General features: G+C 40.1%; 1 protein-coding gene across 7 annotated transcripts in view; it reads right to left on the bottom strand.

The window, feature by feature from the left end:
* Positions 1–21,178, bottom strand: part of eif4g1a (eukaryotic translation initiation factor 4 gamma, 1a) — a 48,328-nt gene that overhangs the window by 22,610 nt on the left and 4,540 nt on the right. For 3 of the 7 annotated variants that reach the window (XM_057857088.1, XM_057857087.1, XM_057857089.1), the window contains exons 4-15: positions 19,848–19,880; positions 17,117–17,137; positions 16,441–16,620; positions 15,009–15,108; positions 9,877–10,028; positions 9,432–9,524; positions 8,189–8,264; positions 7,278–8,117; positions 4,929–5,017; positions 4,617–4,797; positions 4,111–4,244; positions 87–203 (exon numbers count right to left, since the gene is read on the bottom strand). In XM_057857088.1, the coding sequence (XP_057713071.1) occupies positions 87–203; positions 4,111–4,244; positions 4,617–4,797; positions 4,929–5,017; positions 7,278–8,117; positions 8,189–8,264; positions 9,432–9,524; positions 9,877–10,028; positions 15,009–15,108; positions 16,441–16,620; positions 17,117–17,137; positions 19,848–19,880 (2,016 nt within the window). The remainder of the gene's footprint in view (positions 1–86; positions 204–4,110; positions 4,245–4,616; positions 4,798–4,928; positions 5,018–7,277; positions 8,118–8,188; positions 8,265–9,431; positions 9,525–9,876; positions 10,029–15,008; positions 15,109–16,440; positions 16,621–17,116; positions 17,138–19,847; positions 19,881–21,178) is intronic. The other 4 variants (XM_057857092.1, XM_057857093.1, XM_057857090.1 and 1 more) reach the window with 3 other exon arrangements.

Here is a 21,178-nt window from a genome sequence, read left to right as displayed (position 1 = left end):
CTTTTTATACATCAGCCTCATTTGTTTCTGTGTGCATCACAACCATAATAACGTGTACTTAAAGGAAAAATAAAAATAATACTTACTGGTCCACGCATTCCTCCCACTGATCTGCTGCCCAGATTCTCCACATACGAAGGGGTAAAATCTGTCCTGACATTCAATCGACCTGTATCTGCAGGCCGCAGTGGAGTCTTGTTTACCTGAAAAAAAAAAAAAAAAAAAGATTCCTTCCTTAATTCAAGCCGCAACACAAAGAAAGTTTCTAAGATTGCATTTGTCCCAATAACATGGTTCAAATTGGGTTTGAGCTGGCAAACACAATTACAGTACTGTTAACCCTTGGCAAAGATGGAATCTACCAATCTCCATTTCACTGAGATCAAAAATGATTTCTTGACATTTGATGTCATATGCCCGATTTAGGTGTCATAAAATATCGTTCGGGAGGTGCGACAGTAAAGGTGAAGTCGACAGTTTCGACAATTATGGAGTAATTTTGCCATGTCGTCCTGAATAAGTGCATTTTTATTATTTCATATTCCATTTAGCACAAGGCTGTTATTTGTCATGACCATGCCATTTATTTAGCAATTGGGGAAAATACTTGGATAAAAAGAATATCCTGTAAAAATATTGAAGAGAGAAACAATGACATTTTGCAGCTCTCTTCGTTGCGTTTTCCTCGTTGTGAATAGTTCCCCCTCGACTGGCTGACTGGTCCTTCTCAAGCCATTTATTTAGCTATTGAGGGAAAAATACTTGGATAAAAAGAAAATCCTGTAAAAATATTGGAGTAGAGAGACTGAAACAATGACATTTTGCGGCTCTCTTCGTCGCGTTTTCCTCGTTCTTAATAATTCCCCCTCAATGGGCTGAATAGTAAAACTGATGAGCCCAGTCTCCCGCCGACGTCATCCACCTGTTGGGGACGCTAGAGCCCTATAATGGTAGGCGTGGCTAACCAGCAGATTAAAAGACTAATTTCTCGTCATCTGCGCTTTGCTAAATTGTTGTATATAGTCGAATCGTCTCAAAATATGATTCTAATTCACATAACAATGCTATTTAAGACTTTTTTTCTCCTGTCATATGCTCTTTAATGTCAATTGGAACTCTTCAGAGATAAATTTACATTTTTAAAAGTGATTTATTCTCGACATGGATAATCAATCAATGATATAAATATGTTTATGTACTGTGTATGCACATACCAGGTGTTAAATTTATTATGTTCTGTAATAGTACGTCTCCCTTACTTCTTCCACACATTTAGGCCATGTTTACACGTAGCAGGGTATTTGGAAAAAACTTTCTATGGTTTGGCCTATCATCCGCACACACACGCAAATTTTGGGCATTGAAAATGAGGGTTCTTGAAAACTTGGTCCAACGTGAAGATGTACGAATTCTGCATTTGTGGCGCCATCATGTGGACACTAATGACCAAAGATTTAACTGTGGAAACTTCACTGACCGTGACAAACTTTGTTCCTACATCACACATGAGACCATTGTTTACATTTATTAGACAGGTTATTTTTGCTTCCATTTATTTACAAACTCTTGCAGTGCTTCATATTAAACACATGTGAAGTAGTGATGTTGTCCAGTGTAGTGCTGCAACGATTAATGGATTAACTCAAGTATTCGATTAGGAAAAAAAAAATTGAATTTTGCTGCTTCGAGTATTCCTTTAATTAAAGTGGCGTTGTAATGGTTTGTATTTAGTTTCATTGATTTGGGTGGATACACTGCCCTCTAGTCTGCCTCATCTTACATGGCCAAATCCAGCTGCTCCCTGTTAAGATAGGTTTTTGTTTGAGCTAATGTTTTTTTATGCATTTTTTATTTAGTTTAAAGGTATATTTCGCCAATTTTTGTGGGAATATGTGTCCGAACCATTTGTTAAGAGCATTGTTATAAAAAAAAAAAAAAAAAAAAAAAAAAAAGGTGGTATTTTATAGCATATAAACTACTGGACTTTTGCTATGTAAGTTAGTGCATTGTTCTTTTGTTGTACATATGTAGATCCTAATTTATTTATTTTTTTCTCTCCGTTTGAGGCCCAGCTCAGGTATTTTGATTTTTTTCATGTTTATCGGATTACTCAATTATTCGAACTAAATAGTTCATCGATTAATCGACTACTAAAATAATCGATAGCTGCAGCCCTAGTGTGTTATCAAGCGAAATGAAATTTTGAGGTATGAAATAAGATTTAAAAAAAAAAAAATAAAATCTATAAATTTTTTAGTGAAAACAGTAAAAAAGTTTTTTTTGTTTGTTTTTTGGTCACTTCTGAGAGGCCATTGTTGGCTGTTTACAACAATGTATATCGAAAATAAAGACATTGATTGACTGAAAATGGTTCAATATTTGATGAAATGTCTTGTTTTCTCATGTGTATTTATAATTGCTTCTTACCCCATGTTTTATCCGATTACTCGATAGAATTTTCAGTCGAATACTCAATTACTAAAATATTCGATTATTAGTGTGACGATTACACGCAGGTCCGTCGTTTGCGGTGCGTGGAAATATCAGTTTTGATGCCTTCAAAAGGATACGATGGCTTTAACCTGTTAGCATAGTGGTCAAAGCACTCGCCTTCAGTCGCACCTGCGCGCACGACGTGTCGACGAGTCCTGGTCTGAACGTGTTGAACGGATCGCGTAGCACAGCGCAGCTCTAAGAGCTATGGATATTTTATAAACATTTTTTTGGCAGGTGAAATGTCGCATTTGTACTTTCAACCTGTCATATACAAACAGTAGCCACCTCCTCAATGCTGAAGCATTATTGGGCCAAGCATGAGAATGAAGTTCCTGATAATCCCAACATAAACACAGGTATAGAGCCATTCCTTTACTTTCCCACAGTATCTTTTTTGGTAATTTATTAGAAATCGGTAATTAAGCTATAATTTATTTATTGCCCACTTCCATTTTTTTTCTGATGGGCTATGGTAGCACTTAGAGGACGAAGGTGGGAGTCAAGGAGGCAATGCAACTGTAGATGAAATTGCAAACGTGCAACGATGAATAGCTGAGCCGAACATGGCACGCAATGCAGATTTTCTTCAATACTGGAGGAGCCAATGGACATCTTATCCAAACTTCTTTCAACTGGCTAAGAAATTCTTGTGCATGCTGGCATCGTTGGTTCCATGGAGTGTGTGTTGTCCACAGCAGGTGAAATTGCTTGTTTTAAAAAAATAAATAAAAAGGAACCAACTAAATTTTAAACATAAAAAAAAAAACGTTTTGAATAAAATTTTATCAGAACAAAAAGTCCACAAGCATCCTCATTCACCCATTCATGATTACTTACATTTTCACATTATATGTTCACATAATTTAAAGATATGGAATAATGCAATATGAATGCAAAGACTTAAATGATTTGATTTTACTATGTTGTCAATTCAGTGTCAGTCTGTCAAGTGGGTTGCCTGTAGGGATTTTTTATGTCCAGCAGGTGTCAGTATTCAATGACACAGTGTGTCACTGTGTCGACACGCTTCATGAGGTCTCACGGACCCATCATTAATGTGAAGGATGGAGGTATTAAGGATAATTTTTTTACGCAAAATGTTATGAATGTACTTAAAAACAAATTATTGTGGCTGGCCACGGAAGCCCCCCCCCCCCCCCCCCCCCCAAACGTAATGGTCTAGGCCATGAGTCCAAACCGGTCCTCGAGGGCCGCTGTGGGTCCTGGTTTTAGTTCATACCGATCAAGCACAGGCCTTTTAACCAGTGTGGTTTGTACTAAAGCAGTACCTGACTGCAATCAACTGATTATACTTATAAAACACCAGATTGGTGAAAAGGTGTGGTCTTCTTTTGTTGGAGTGAAATCCTGCACCCACTTCGGCGCTATGAGGAATGGTTTGGAGACCACTGGTCTAGACGTAAGTATTTTTTCAGGATGTATGGGGGCAGGATCCTCAGTTTTTTAAAACAAAAACCCTGCTAGTTGTAGACATGGCCTTAGAGTCAACCGGATTATCTAAAAAATAGTGGGTCCACTTTGTAGATTAGGCTCAACTAGTTCAGCGTTTAAATGCTATCCTGTTTTGTACGGAATACACTGGAATACACCCACCTTGTCCAGAACCACATCATCGATAGCAGGCAGGCCTTCCGGCTTGTTCATACTGGCACTGATGAACTGGAAGCCCAGAAGGAATTTTCGGTCGTAGCGTTTCTTCTCTTCGGGGTTGATAGGCTTCCATTGTTCTGATAGATGAAGGAAGACAGGTTCAATGGGGTGTAGGGAAACTGAAACAGCAATATGTGTTATGTATCTTCTCACCAGACTAAGGAATGCAAAATAAATATAGAAAAAAAAAAAAAATACATAGAGGAGTTGGTGACATCCTGGTAGAGCAAAAACTACATTCCAAAGTTTAACCTCTGAGTAAGACCTTGAAAAGGGCGGACAATTTTTTGGGGAGTCGTGAATCGAATTTTGAGCAGATAACTCTCCACACGTGTTGTTTCCAAGGCAGACTTATATTCGTGAGAAAATACAGTACAGTGCGGCTCACGGCTCTAAGCAAAAATTCCCCTCTTTGTTAGTAAAGTTCAGACATAAACCTATATACATACCTTCCTTGTACTGATATTTCTTGTCAGCCGTCTCAGATTTGGTCTCCGGTTCTGCATTCTGCTTGTCCTCCTTCTCCTCCCAGGTCTCATCTGCAACCTCAGCGGGAGGTTCAGCAGGAACCACGGGGACAGGTTCAGCTGGAGTGGAGGAGGGCTCTGGGGCAGGCTTGGCAACCTGCTCCTGGGGTGACCCCCCCACCAAATCAAAGAAAACAAAGTTGGTCTTCCAGAAAACTCCATGTTTCAAATTCAAAACACAACAAGCCCAAAAAATGTTCATGACATTTTTTTGCTGTTGTTGCAGATACAAACCTCTGTGAAGGCATCGAGGAGGTCTCCGATGGCCTCCTTTTTGTTAATTTCCTTCATATTCCTCCTCTTCTTTGGCACAGATGTAGCAGCTTCAAGAGGAGGAGATCATGTTAACAAGCCTTTTTTGATCACGGTTTATCATATTGTCTCGATTCGTTTTGATTTGATTTTTTTGGGGTACTTCTATTCCCCCCCCCCCCCCAAATTGGTACCTTATGAGAATCCAATACTAGCAAGTAGCTGAAGACTTTATTCATAAATGAAATAAATATAAAAATTAGCAGCACTGAATGCTCTGCATCTTGCAAACAGAAAAACTGCCACATTTTCCAGGTAGCATGACTCTTTGAAATGCACATCATCTTCATTAACTATATTGACATACAAAGCCAATAATTCTCAATGCAACAAAATATAACGACATGATATGCCTTGAATTCTATTTCTGTTGTATTGACTGTGTGTCAATACAAATTGTAAAGAGACGCTAATTTTCGTAAACAAGTGAATGACGTCTTCCATTGTATGTTAGCATTAAGGTGGTAAAAAAAAAAAAAAAGTATCTTAATGTGTAATATGGGTCTTTTTCCATGATACATTTGATGACAGCACATTTTTAGTCAATATTAAGAGATACGTTGCCAAGTTGTTGTGGCAATGCCAAGCTATCATAGGACGGGATTGTCTGGTATGCCAATCTTTCGCCTCGAGAACTGGACTACTGTATTTTCACGACTCTAAGGAGCACCTAAAAGTCAATCATTTTCTTCAAAATCGTGAGTGAGCCTAATAATGTGGCGCGCCTATTGCGTGTACCGAGTACCAAAATGTATGTGTCTGATCAATTTTTTAAAAGACTGGCGCGAGTGACAGCCGCATGGGAACCTTAAAGTGAGAAAGTTGCGTGTAAAAGGGGGCGTGCCCTCAGTAGCAGTAACATTCCAGTGTGTGCGTTAGGATAAACAACATTGGTTTGGCAAAGGACCCTCGAAAATATAATTAACTGCTAAGAGACATGCTTACAAGGCCCAGTTCAAATTCAAGACTATCACCTACGCAAAACAAAAAGAACTGCCACCTATGGTGATTTTCAAGCGGAAGACGCTGCCTAACGAAAAGTTGAGCTATCGTGTTTGATGGAGACCTAGCCCAGCTCTAATTCGAATACAGAAGATGGACTCTGATGGACTTGTGGATTAAGATTGATGTGAGGACTTCATTATTTTTTTTAATAAAGTACAATTGAACTTAAGTTTTGCTCCTGCTGACTTTAATGTGGTGTGCCTTGTGTTAAATATAACAATATCACCCAAAAATGACACTACGTCTTTTAATACGGTGTACCCTATAGTCACGAAAATACGGTACATGATTTGTCCAATAGGTATGTCAATCATTCACACAGGATGTAGCATCAGAAAACTACTTTTAGGGGCTGTTTACATGGTGACGTTCCAAGAATACGACAAATTTCATGTTTGCATTTATATGGTTCCGTCTCCATTCGAACGATGTCGCAATTATGCGTGAAAACGATGTAGTATTCATGACAGGCCCGAGAAGGTAATGCAGTCTAACAAGGCGACAGCCAATGATGCACTTCCTTAACAACAAAGCTCCTCAGCCCGGAAGACAACATACCCGCCCACACCAAGTAATGACATTTTTTAAAATTATTTTTCTCCCCCCCACGTTTTGTTTTGTAGTTGTAGTCATGGTTAATTTTTCATATTTGTTGTCGGTTTGCCGTTCTCCACAAGTTTAATTGTATGACATTGCGTGTCAAAAAACAAAAACGAAGCAATGGCTTCCATGCATTTTTTCCTCTTGCTTCAAAAGGCACAAAAACTATATCCAAGTTAAAAATATTATAAAACCGTAAATTAAAACTGCCATTTCTCCATGTTTGTTGTTTTGAATGTTTACTAGCAGCGACTGTGACGTGTGCGTGTGTGAGGGTTCCATTCATATGGCTGCGAAGCAATCCCCGCAATCGAATCCTTCCGCTTTGGAGCCCGGAATCAAAAGTTTGCGTCTTCGCCTTCCGTTTTCACCATCATCATATAAAGACGAGGCCATTCCGCAACACAGTTGTTGTGTCAGTGTCACAGCGTCACCATGTAAACGGCCCATTAGTTTTTACTAAAAGTGCCGTCAACACAGCAAGGAATGTGAGTAATTTAAATTCTTGAGATTTTGGGAACAGGCTTGATTGCACTTAGCGACTTTGAAAGATGAAAAACCATTTTAACTTTTGTTACCCAAAAAAAAAAGTGAGGCCTTTAAATCTTTGTCCAGCCTTATTTTCGTGGATTTCTACATTAGATGACAATAACTTAAAAAAATTACCTTGCATAGCAGATTCCTCAACAGGACAGTTCATGGAGATGGGAGCAGGAGAAACTTCCTCACTTTTTGCCACCTTCACCACTTCTTTTTTCTGTTCCGCCACCACCACCTCTGTCTCCTTGACCTCCAAGTGTTCCACAACTGGCACTGCAATTTTAGCCACAGGTGTGGATTCCTGAGATTGAGAAACTTCTGGCTGATTGCAGGGAGTAGTGTCTTCTTCGCCAAGTTCCTCCATGTCCTGAGGAAGGCCGTTGGCGAGAGGAGGCTCTTCCTGTTTTTTCGGGGCAAGCCGGAGTTCGGGCTCGGGAGCGGCAGGCTCTGGCGGCGGAAGCTGAGGCGCTTCAGTTATCAATTTTGGAGGCATTTCCTCTGGTTCTATACAAACAGGGTTTACTGCTTCTGCAACTTCAGCAACAGGCTCCGCCGATGCCATCTCTGTGGGCCCTTCCTTTTCTTCCATCACCTGCATTTCCTCCTCTTGTCGCTTCTCTGGCATCTTCTCGCACAGAGCCGGGGCAGCCTGTGGTTTCTCCTCTTGTGCCGTCGGAGGTGAGGGGCATACAGGAGCATCAACTGTGTCGCTGACAAGGATGCCCACTTCTTCAACCTCCGCCACAGAGGAGGGCGTTGAAGCAGGAGGGGTGGAATTTGGATCTGGCTGGTCCTCTACCATTTGAGTGGGCACCTCGGGAGCCAGGTCAGGGTCCACAGGTTCAGATTCCTCAGCCGGCACGTTCTGGTTGTCCGCTTCCAGTGTGGCCTCAAACGTGGGCTCGGGGTTTGATGTTGAAGGAGGTGGTGGGGTCTCGACACTGGCAACTTGCTCTATATTATCGTCTATGTATGTAGGGGCATAACGAAGATTAGTGAAAAATGTGTTACGCATAGTTCAAAACTGTAAAACTGACCTCGTCTTGTGACGGTCGTAGCAGGCGGAATGACTTCACCATTCGTCTGTGCAGAACCGCCTTCTGTGATGTTGGCCTACACACAAATACCAATTAAATGCTCATAGGACATAGGATCCTTCGGACATCATACGTAAAATTTGACTTATTTTTCTCAACATGTGACATGCTCGGAATACGACAATTTATGACAGCATCGCAATTTCATTGGTTTACCGTAAGAAGGACGCACGGCGGATTTTCTCACGAGAGAAACAAACATGGGCCCCAAGAAGGTTAGAGCAGGTGGTGTAAAAAAGGAGATGCGTAGCATTGAAAGTAAGATGGAAATGATAGAAAAATATGAGTGTGGCGTGCGCGTCGACAATACAGCCGGGATGTGTCTACGATTTCAACGGTCCTCCTCCAACTTCTGTGCGCCAGTCTTGAAAGGTAGTAATTATTATTATCTTAATAAACATCGGCAAGGAAGTTGCGTGCTTAGTCAGGTTTTTAATCATTTCAAAACTTCCACAATAGAACCTCGACATTAGAACCCAATTCGCCATTATTCTGATTTGCATTTATAATTTGTTTTGCTATTTCTTATTGTACCAGCTGTAGTCATTAAGGATTTTGCGTAGAGTTTTTGGGCTGTGGACCGAATTAATCGAATTACAATGTATTGTTACGGGAAAATCCCACTCGACATACGACCATTTAATCTTACAAACCAGGTCCTGAAACTACGGTAATTCCAATGTAACGGTACCACAGTACGTAATCATAACAATACATCTGACAGAAATTGTATTTTGTCATTCAAGGTATTGAAATAATAGTTTATATGTCTTGTATGCTTTTATGACTGATGTGTGATTTTGACATGCGTCAGCCATGTGTTTTTTTTTTTTTTTTTTTTTAAATGAATACAAATTTGTCTTTTATTATTCAGAATCAGAATGACCACAAAATCAATTGTAAAAGATATTCCTTGGCGAAAGAACCGATGATTAGCTCCATGTATCCTCCACAGAAATATTTTACCTTATCTATAAAAATCCAATTGAGACCTTTTTCATGGGAGGTACAGTCAAAAATATATACGACTGTTGATTGGAGGGTGCCTCTTCTCATCACACTCATTACCCAACAATCCACAGTATGGCACATTGGAGAAGACCTAAAATTTTGTTCTCTTCAATTATTAACAGCTACACACAGCACTCCCATGAAATGTTCAACTTACTTGACTGCCTCTTACCTGCGGAGGAGTTGGTGTTGAGGTGGACCTTCCGCCAGACATGATTTCCTCTGTGATATCTCGTCCACCCTGAGTAGGGTCTCGTATTCTGATCTATTGTTTAAAAGAAAAAAAAATATATTGGTCAGGTTTCTAAGCCTCTGATGTTGTAAACATCCTGGCAGCAACTGAGTGCCATTATTAAAAAAAATAAATAATTTGCACTCATTCCTTTAGCAATTTATTCATCAATTCATGAAATTTCATGAAACTTTAAAGACTTGGAAAATACATTTTCAATTTTCATGAGTTTCCCCAGATTTTACACGACCATACGAAACGGAACTGCGGTAATTTTGAGGTTAACGGAGAAAGTTCCACATTGACCAAACAATGCACTTTTTCTTTCCATTCAGTTAGTGACATCAGAAAAGAGGTCCACTGCACTTTTGTTGCGACACACTACCGGTTTACGTTCCCTCTTTGGTGGGCCTTGTGGCGGTGCTGGCGGCTGCTGGGGAGGGGGTGCTGGTTGCTGTTGTTGGGGAGGGTTGATCATGACCGGTGCAGACTGGACAGACGGCGTGTACGGCGACTGAGCCGGGTAGTACGCTCCTGCTGCAAAGTGGAATTTCACAAAAAACATAGAAACGGTTGAATGAAATGAAACGATAAATAGCGTATGCTTTTGATAAGATGAGAGCAAACCATATCACTGGGGGGAGTCATTGTGGGTGTCAGTTCTTTACTATAGGCTATGGTGACATTCCAAATTTCCAAACTAAACTACAGAATATCATCTAATTCCCTCAAGCAATATCCAAAAAACAATTTGACGCATGTGGTCAACACTGAGCTGGGCTTAGATATGGACATGAAAAAGAACAACCAGTGATCAAGCGTGAAGAAATGGGCATCAACAATCGGACAACTGATTAGCAGTTCGCTCTGAAAGATTACTCAGAGATTGGGTACCCTAAAGGGAAAGACAAAATCTTTATCATGTCAATCCCTGCCGAAAGAAGTAAAAAATATTTTTTTCCTTATGTCTAATAGTGGACAAAAACATACAACTCCAATTCCAATGAAGTTGGGACGTTGCGTAAAACGAAAATGATTTGAAAATCATGTTCAACCTATATTTGATTAAATATACATATAAGGTTCAAACATGTTCAAAAAGACCTGAGACAGGTATACAGTACAAGGAGCTTCTTCCTTCAATTGCTCAGTCATCACAAGCAAAGATGGAGGCGAGGTTCATTTCTTTGTGAACAAGCGTGTGAGAAAATAGTTTAGGGATAATGTGCCAATTCAGAAGTGGTACTTATATAGTCCTCTTCATCATTTTACATCATGAGACCAACATAACATGATCAAAATTAGCTCTCTACAAAAGTTGAAAGTAACTGAAAATTGGCTGACACATTGTCATCTTATGTATTTTGCTATTCAGCTGATTGTTGCAGTACAGCAAAAAGTACTGAAACACACAGTTGGACATGCACATTCAAATTTGTACAAAAATTCACCTGTTAAGTTTATAATACAGTTCAGGTTGATCCTGACTTTTCCCCAAAAGCCCAATGTCCCTCATTTTGCATGAGTCATTGTATATTTTAACATACATATGACTTATTGTGAACAGTGGCAGTGCGCATGCAGGTCCATTAAAAAGTGGGACACAATGACAAGAGTAGAGACAAGTTGCGCCACTGAAGCCGGCCGATGCAAGCACGCACACACGCACACTACTCACCAGGGTAGCGCTGGGAGGTGAGAGGAGCACCGTGGAGAGAGAGACGGCCGTTCTCTCGGCCGCCGCCTCTCCCCCCGCCACCCCGCCTCTCCCTCGCAGCAAGAGAGGGCTCTGAACCAACGCGGCAAGAGGAGCGAGGGATGGGAGGGAGGAAGGAAGGAAGGAAAGAGGACAGGAAGAGACAGATGCAGAATGAGTTATTGAGAGGATTCAGAGGAAGCCGGGTATTAAAAGGGTCCCATGAAATGAATTGTTCTTATGAGACACTATTGGACTTAGGAATGCTTTTCTTTCTTAGTTGTTAGGATAGATTTTACAGTTGTACGCATCTGGGGGATATTGGATTTAGGGGGAAATAAACCTAAACAGGCAAATGTCATTGAAGCTTGAAGTCCATGAGTACTTTTTGCACAGCTTACTTTTATCTAATGAGGAGCTGAGATGAGAACAGCCAAAAATCTTTACCGTATGATGAGGATGATGTGGTTTAATCATAAATTCTAATTGAAACAAGAAATGTATTGGGCACAGGATTAGGGATCTGCTGTAAATGTTACCCTTCAGATCCTGCTAAGGGAAAAGGAAGCAGTGCAAAAAGAACTGAAACATGTGACAAACATTGTCCGTTTAAAGGTTTAGACAGGGTCAAATCAAGATTACCTGTAGGGATGTCCCGACTGGATCACGTGATCGGATATCGGGCCGATCAGGTCATTTTTCAGAGGATCGAAGTTGGTGAAAAGGATCGGGTTTAAGAAAAAATAAATATTGTGCTGGCTAGAGTCGCCAGTGTTAAGAGCCAGTTGTCATTTTACGGTATGTTACTGCCATCTTGTGGTCATAATAATTCATTGCCTCATCGTGTGAGGAAGTTTGGAACAGAAGCTCATTCACTTGCTCAGTACACAGCCTGTCGGGCGAATTGACGCTGTTCAGTGCTTTCCGTTACGTTTCTGCTTTGGAAACTAAGTATTTTACATCTATACCTGTTAATATTACTTATATATATATAATATGTTAATAATACTTGTTAATATGCAGTATATTTGTGTTTATGGGGAAAAGCTATGCGAACGCAATTTGTTAATACGTCCTGCTGTATGGAAACTAACCTATACTTACTGTGGGACGAATAAGTATTTAGTCAACCACCAATTGTGCAAGTTCTCCTACTTGAAAAGATTAGACAGGCCTGTAAATGTCAACATGGGTAAACATCAACCATGAGAGACAGAATGAGGGAAAAAAAAAAACAGAAAATCACATTGTTTGATTTTTAAAGATTTCCAAATTAGAGTGGAAAATAAGTATTTGGTCACCTACAAACAAGCAAAATTTCTGGCTGTCAAAGAAGTCTAACTTCTTCTAAAGAGGTCTAACGAGGTTCCACTCGTTACCTGTATTAATGGCACCTGTTTTAACTCATTATCGGTATAAAAGACACCTATCCACAACCTTAGTCAGTCACACTCCAAACTCCACTATGAGCCAAAGAGCTGTCGAAAGACACCAGAGACAAAATTGTAGACCAGCACCAGGCTGGGAAGACTGAATCTGCAATAGGTAAAACGCTTGGTGTAAAGAAATCAACAGTGGGAGCAATTATTAGAAAATGGAAGACATACAAGACCACAGATAATCTCCTTTGACCTGGGGCTCCATGTAAGATCTCCCCCCGTGGTGTCAAAAGGATAACAAGAACGGCGAGCAAAAATCCCAGAACCACACAGGGGGAACGAGTGAATGACCTACAGAGAGCTGGGACCACAGTAACAAAGGCTACTATCAGTAACACAATGCGCCGCCAGGGACTCAAATCCTGCACTGCCAGACGTGTGCCCCTGCTGAAGCCAGTACACGTCCAGGCCAGTCTGCGGTTCGCCAGAGAGCATTTGGATGATCCAGAAGAGGACTGGGAGAATGTGTTACGGTCAGATGAAATCAAAATTTGTTTGGAGGAGAAAGAATACTGAATTGCATCCGAAGAACACCATACCCACTGTGAAGCATGGGGGTGGAAACATCATGCTTTGGGGCTGTTTTTCTGCAAAGGGACCAGGACAACTGATCTGTGTAAAGGAAAGAATGAATGGGGCCATGTATCGAGAGATTTTGAGTGAAAATCTCATTCCATCAACAAGGGCATTGAAGATGAGACGTGGCTGGGTCTTTCAGCATGACAATGATCCCAAACACAAAGCCAGGGCAACAAAGGAGTGGCTTCGTAAGAAGCATTTCAAGGTCGTGGAGTGGCCTAGCCAGTCTCCAGATCTCAACCCCATAGAAAATCTGTGGAGGGAGTTGAAAGTCCGTGTTGCCCAACGACAGCCCCAAAACATCACTGCTCTAGAGGAGATCTGCATGGAGGAATGGGCCAAAATACCAGCAACAGTGTGTGAAAAGCTTGTGAAGAGTTACGGAAAACGTTTGGCCTCCGTTATTGACAACAAAGGGTACATAAAGTATTGAGATGAACTTTTGGTATTGACCAAATACTTATTTTCCACCATGATATTTTACTATTTGCAAACAAATTCTTTAAAAATCAAACAATGTCATTTTCTCCCCCCCCCCCCATTCTGTCTCTCATGGTTGAGGTTTACCGATGTTGACAATTACAGGCCTCTCTAATATTTTCAAGTGGGAGAACTTGCACAATTAGTGGTTGACTAAATACTTATTTTCCCCACTGTATAGCTTGTAGCTCAAGTACAGTGTGGTGTCTACCGGCGTGTATTGTACCGGATTGAGACGCTGTATCGGCAGATTATCAAAATTAGTTGACTGACTCGGATGCAAAAATATGCGATCGGGACATCCCTAATTACTTGTAAAGGTGGCATTGAAGAGAAATACCAAGACCAATAACAAATAGCGAAAATATGCAAATTATTGCTCCCTTACAATTGCCAAACACAAATTTGAAAAAAATAGTACGGGGATCAGCGGGTACAAAAACAACACAAATGAGTGCTGAGTGGCACGAATAGGTGTTTGCGTAAATCAGTTTTTCAAAAAATTGTGAATCCCCAACCAAAGTATGTACTGATGTGAATTGCTGCCAAACCACAAAAAATAAAATAACCCTCGATACCACAAATTAACGTATTCACCTAATAAGTTTGACCGTCGACCGCATTCGCCAAACAAAAACAACTCTTTCGGGTTCTGGTCACTGCCATGTGTGCATAGGTAAGTGTGTATTCTTTTTAAAATCTTTTTTTTTTTGGTCAAGGCTTTTTACTTTATTATATAAAAGCATTGTTGACATGTAGCCAGTGACTTTGATTTATAGGACACAAATGATTTTTCCAGTCACCTAACACAGAAAGAATTGCTTCAGTTGGTTTTGGTGAAAGCGGACGTCTCTGATCAATCATTTTATTTGTGAAGCTTATCAGGTCATTATGTGATATTTAAATCGTTTTTTCCCATGGTGGCAACAATACGCTTCAGTAAATCCAGTCCACTATTCTTCTTGAAATGTAAATTTCTCCATTTTTTGAGCTGTGTTTCTTGTGTAGAAAAAAACACCTCTCTGGTCTCAAAGCATTTCATGGAACCTATGAGGTAGTGTGAGCTGAGGCTGCAGAAAGAAAGAACAGAGGCCAAAGCAGAACAAAAAGCCACAACACATGCAACCAGAGTTCTGCTCTCAAAAACACATTCAAAACACAAAACAGCCATCCAAAACCCCCCTAACGCAGCCAAACCCAGTGAGCAATACAGTGAGGCTGGAATGGCCGCAGACTTAGACGAGACCTTATTTCAACATGACAAGCGACTATGAATAAGTGAGGATGAGTGTGAATCCCTATCCAAAGGGTTAAGTATCTTACCATAGCCGGGATATTCAGCAGGGCTGGTTCCCGCGTAGTAGCCAGCACTGCCGCTGGTCACGGGATACTGCTGAGTAGGTGGCATATAAGGGGCCCGGTACTGTAAAAGCAGACAAACAGCAGGGACAATGAATTCAGATCACTATATTCTTTCTGTATTGTAACACAAACCACAATATCAAACTAGGAACTAGGAAACTGAAGCAAGGGCTTTGGAACATTGAATGTGCCGGTATAAGATTCTGACAGTATGATAACCTTAAGCCAAAATATCATGGTATCAAGACATTGCAATTACCGCTCTAAAATGTCTTAGAGATTTTTGTGTTAAAAAAAAACAAAACTTTCCCATTGGACAGGATTTTTATTTCTCAAAACATATTAGCAAATTGGAAGTATGTTACGTTAAAATTTAAAAAATAACAAATATTTAAATAAAAATTAATAATAATAAATATACACAGACGCATTCTCATCAGACAGTTGCCAGAGGAAAATAAAACATTTTACCACCACTAGACACACTAAACACTCTGGAGTTAATTCTCTAATTTTATATAACTGTGAAATCATCTCAATCATCCTCAAAGCCACGGCCGTCTACAACTTTTCTGTAGCCGAAGTATTCCCACACCAACGATTTCGTTTTCTCCGATGGGGGGGAAAAGTTCAGGAGTTTCACCTCCTCCAGTCAGCGTGGAGCACTGCTGACTGACACTAAGCAACAACCAGTGGAAGAGGGTTGATCCTTGCAGCTGAAAGCAAGAGATTTCTCCATGCATTTTTGGGACATAAAAAATGGCTAATAACCTAGGGACGATATGACGGAAAATTTTAGCGGTTTTGAAACTTTGGCATTTTCGTACCACTGTATACCTTGAAACCGGTAATCGGCACGTCTTTATCCAACATATCAGAACCCGCTTGTCTGGGTAACTCCAATGTAGAAAACTGAAGGAAGTGCTTTAGAATCCTACAGTACCACAGATTGCTACTGGAGAATGGCTTTAAAACACAGCAATTTACTTTGATTAAGGCTTGGCCAATTACTAAGGGTGAGACGATACATTGATCTAGATTAATACATCAATTATGTGTTCCCAAAACTCTCTCGACACACTTCCTTACTGACTGGCTTTACCTCTCATCCCATTTTCTCTCTAAACTCTCCCTCATCCCAGGCGAACCATGTTTTTTTCCTTTATCGCTGCCAGGTTTTCCAGTTCAAGTGGATTCGATGCCTATCGCCATCAATGGCAACCAATAAATTAAAGGGGGGAACAACACCAGGCCAACAGAGATACTTATTGTGAAAATGGAACTAACTACATTCTCTCATTATCTGGAGCTGTCAGGTTACTTAAAAAAGAAAGTGAATGTTTACGTTGAGAACACTTTAATAAATCCACTCGCATTCGAGTACTTAGCCAACCTGTCCAGGAGGAATGAAGTAACCCTGAGGGGAGCCGGCAAATGAGAGCTGCTGCTGGGGAATCATCATCATCTGGGAGCTTGGCGGATAGACATGGGTGGGCCCTACGGGTCGAGGACCACTGCTTGTTTGGACCCTCGGTGCACTGGTTGCCATCGCCGGACGGTTCGAATAGTAACCCTAAGGATGCAAGGGGGAAAAAATTAGTACAGAAATGAAAAAAAAAACAAAAAACTGCTTGCCTTCAATTCACGATAAACCGGTTTAATTTATTGTTGTTTGCGAGTCAATTTACATACACTAACACCTAACCTGAGGTGGATGGCATACATTCACAACAAATGCTATCGTACATGGCACAATTATTGTACAGTGTTACCCCACCATATCACAGTTTGTCGTTCACAGCCCACCTACACTAGAGCAAGTCTGAATTCAGAGTTTCAGAGTTAACATTTTTGGGTTCATCTTTCCTTTTACCAATGTTACACCAAAAAAAAAAAAAAAAAAAAAACTTAATGTCATCACAAATGTGTCATGCGTCTAAATGAGGGGTAAAACTATCCACAGTTATTCTACAAATTGCTAGCGGGTCTTGAACATATACCAACGTGATAAACAGGGGTACACTGTACTGCAGTTTCAGCACTGGCTGCAGGGAGAGAAATGCAGTTACCTGTAGCGCTCTGTATCCACCCTTCAGCCGCACAACACACAAGCAGAAAGCAAGAGAGGGAGTGAGTTTAACGTGAAAATGGGGACAGTGTGAATGATCAAGACTGTGAGATGTTGTAGTGGAGGAGATGGTCGAGGGGAGCAGTCTGTGGCTCTTTTTACATGGAGACACTGCAACCAAATTTGCAAAAAGGTCCCTCTACTGATGGCGTTCACACACACACAACCATAGATCACCATCATTCCATAATCAAACGACACCTAAAATGTGTAAATATAATGTAGTACTCAAGCGAGCCAGTAGTCAGCAGTGCAGTTCTATGAAGCTAAAGAGTCCTACACATGGACTTTTGTCTTTCAGTACTTCAAGTTGTGAAATGATATTCACAGTTAAGAAGCAGTAATTTTGTTTGGATGGACAAAAAAGTAAATTACTACACATTACACTGGACAAGAAAAAAAAAAAAAAAAAATCAACTGGAAATCACACAAACCTAATTGCACAACTATATATGAACGACTTCTACACTTGAGATTTTTATCCATGCACACATTAAAAAATAAAAATAAAAAAAAACTTTGCCTGCCTTAGCGTGGCATTGGCATTATTGATGTTTTTTGTAAATTAGAAAAATTAAGATATACATGCAAAACTTTCAATTTGTCACACAATCTGATAGAAACCAAAGCGCTAAGAAAAGGTTTTTTTGTATATAGGGTCACAGTTCTTCTAAAAGAGCCAGGAAAGACCAGACATCTTTCTACTCAAGCTCAATCGTAGACACCACAACTTTTCATTATTTCAGTCATTCACAATTGCCTCACCAGCGACTCAATCTCCCATGTCTACTCCACAAACGTCATACGGTCTCCCTGCGTCTGAGTAAAAAGAATTTTTCGCTTGTATTCAAACTCTCTCCATCGATGAACAACAAATTTTGCAGCACAAACAAGCCTAATACGTCCGTTAATGTTTCCAAGCGGCAACTACACATGTCCAAAATGGCGTGGCCGCGTGTGGTGATGACATTGCAGCACATACATTTGTTTCAGTTTAAACGGCTGCAGCAACAGCCTCACACTGGGATCTTTGCACTCTGGAGCCTGCAATGGAAAGTTTGCGCCACAGTTTGAACAAAAGGTCAATTCGCAACACAATCTTTGCGAACTTCTGTTGCAGCGTCCCAGTGTAACCTTCCAAGTACATTAAAGACTGGCAGTGGTGTCTATATGCATGCAAGTTCTTATAGATACAGAGTTGAGTTCCATTCTGGTAAGTCGAGAAGGATCCTTTTTCATGTTAGTATGCGCATGCAGGCGGGGGAGGAATATGGTTGACACAACTACAGGATGATAATGACTACGGTAAGATTTTCAATCATGCAAATGTGCCCGACAACAGTGAATGGTGACAAAATTCGCACATGGACATTTTCAAATGGTGTTATGGAAGGTATGAGATTAGCAAATTTTCTTATTGACTTGGGGTCTTGATACAAGTTTACCCTGGCCAAATTAATCATAACGCTCAATTTAAACTATCGATTCATACTGTTTCATATTGTGAAGGGATTTTTTAAAACCAGCTTTTGGATCAATGTAATTCAGTTTAAATAAAATTGAAAAGGACCAGAGGATCAGAGAAAAAAAAAAACCAATGAGAAATGTGCTTTTGATGGAGGAAATTACAAAAGCAATGCAAAACAGATTTGGACAAAGATTAAAATATCTCAAGTTTCAATTAATTTTTTGACTTATTAAGAAAATAATAACTATCCATCTTATATTATTAGGTTCCTATTTTGAGTATTAATATACCATGTCATCCATAAAAAAATAATCTCCATTAGTGAAGGTTTTCAGACTACCTGTGTTTGCTTGTTTTAAGAAATCTTGCCAGGTTAGATTTTCCTGTTCTACTGGCAGATGATTTTGCCTACATTAAATAATATATACTCACGTGATCATTTGTCCTCATTTTTAAACAACTCCCACTATACAGGCCTAGATTGAAATACTCTACAATGACAATCACACTAGGATTTCCACATATCCAATGAAATGGAAATGAGCCAAGGGCTAACCCTCACTCTTTCCTGGTGGCGTCAGTTTGATGTAACTTTGGACATTTTAAGAGTGAAATTTTCAACAGTTTCTACGTATAGGAAATCATCTTGACAGTCCGTTGGTTTAAAAATGAGTACAATGGTCTACTTTGGCCATTTGCAAACATGCGCTGGGTCTTCGAAATACTAGAACAGAGGAGGTGTGCTGCTACAATTTGATTAACGCGGTGCACACACGTTCCAAAAAACACAGCCAATACAGCCAAGTACTTGTCATGTGAGTGTTGATCATGCGACAAGCACATGACTGTTAATTAAAAGATTAAAACAAACATCGTCTCAAAGTGGCTGTAAGTCTGCTGTCATTTAAACAAAAAAAAAATTCCGAATGAAATGAAACCAATGATCTTGGACGATTCGCCTTCACTTACTGTATCAGTTTAGAACGACAATTACAAAAACTGACGTCGACCTGACCGACAGGCTATGAACAGGTTATACCAATAAGAGTTTTCCCATCTCTCCCTCACTAATTGATAGCAGAGCCAAGGAGAGGTCTAACATTTCCACTAGAGCATTCTCGGTTATGTCTCGAACAACATGCGCTGCACTGCGCTAAGGAGACACAGGGGAGGCAGGATGCAACTGTGCGGGTGGTGTTAGTACCTGTTGGTGTAACGTACGGGGCCCTGCGGCAAACTGGGAGAACAGCAGAACAGAGGAAAGAAGTCAAAGTCACAGGCAGAGAAAAAAAGCAATGACACACGCTGACGAAAACACACAAGTTTAGCTCAAGTGGGGTAGTAGAAGTAGGGTTGCAAAAGGGTGGAACATTTCCAGTGAATCTCCATGGGAAGTTAGGCTGACTAATTTTGCAAACATTTCAAATTGGAAACTTTCCATGGGAACTGAATGAAAACTTCTCATATCAAAATTTTGTATTTTTATTAGGATATCCATGCAAAATACCCTCTCAAAAGGCCCTTATTACCCACAGAACAAACATGAAATCCAGTGAAGTTGTGTTTACTAAAAATAAAAATAGAATACCATGCTTTGCAAATCATGTTCAACCTATATTTAAAAGATTATACTCCAAAGACAATAATATTTAATGACCAAACTGATAAACTTTATTTTTAGCACATCCTCATCAACTTGGCTGCTCCACATTCCAAAAGAGCTGGGACAGGGGGCAAAAAGACTGAGGAAAGTTTAGGAGAGCTCATCATACTCGTTTGTGTAAACATGTATAGTCTAATTGGGAACAATTGCCTGCCACATTTGGGTATAAAAGGAGCTTCCCCAAATTTCTCAGTCATTCACAAATAAAAGACTAGGCGATGTTCACCTCTTTGTGAACAAATGCGTGAGAAATCAGTCGAACAGTCCCGCCTTCACTGGAATTGGGGTTCTAAATTCGAAATTAAAGATGTCCCAATCGATCTTTCAAAGTATCGGAATCGGCAAAAAAAATATCGGACATGCCTTTTTTTAATATATTCTAATTGTATTTAACTCATCCAGAGTCTTTAGTTTTGGCTTAAAGTAGGGATATCTAAATTATCGCGTTAACGGCGGTAATTTTTTTTTTTTAAATTAATCACGTTTATATTTAACGCAATTAATGCATGCACTGCACGACCCATTCACGCATTGTCGCGTTCAATCTATAATGGTGCCGTTTTACCTATTAATAGAGCTAAAACGCAGCGTAAAATGAGTACAGTGAATTTTGGCAGCCTTTGGAACTTTTTTTTTAATTGGCTAAAGCCTTACTATCCCTCTCTCAACAATTAGAAATATCGTGGGAGGCAATGTGGGGAAGAAAGGTAGTAGTTGATCTTTTTCTTAACACCATGTTATTTCCCAACGCAGAGAAGATATATCAATTGGTGCCACTACGCACAGTCATGGTTGCACTTCCCATCATGCATTTGGGCAGAACAGTTAAATGGCTACAGGATCATTTACTGAAAGCTCAACAAATACACTAC

The sequence above is a fragment of the Corythoichthys intestinalis genome, chromosome 14 (genome assembly GCF_030265065.1).
Source record: "Corythoichthys intestinalis isolate RoL2023-P3 chromosome 14, ASM3026506v1, whole genome shotgun sequence".
Lineage (NCBI taxonomy): Eukaryota > Metazoa > Chordata > Actinopteri > Syngnathiformes > Syngnathidae > Corythoichthys > Corythoichthys intestinalis.
Note: the sequence above shows the minus strand (reverse complement) of the source record. Positions and strands in the feature narration are given on the sequence as shown.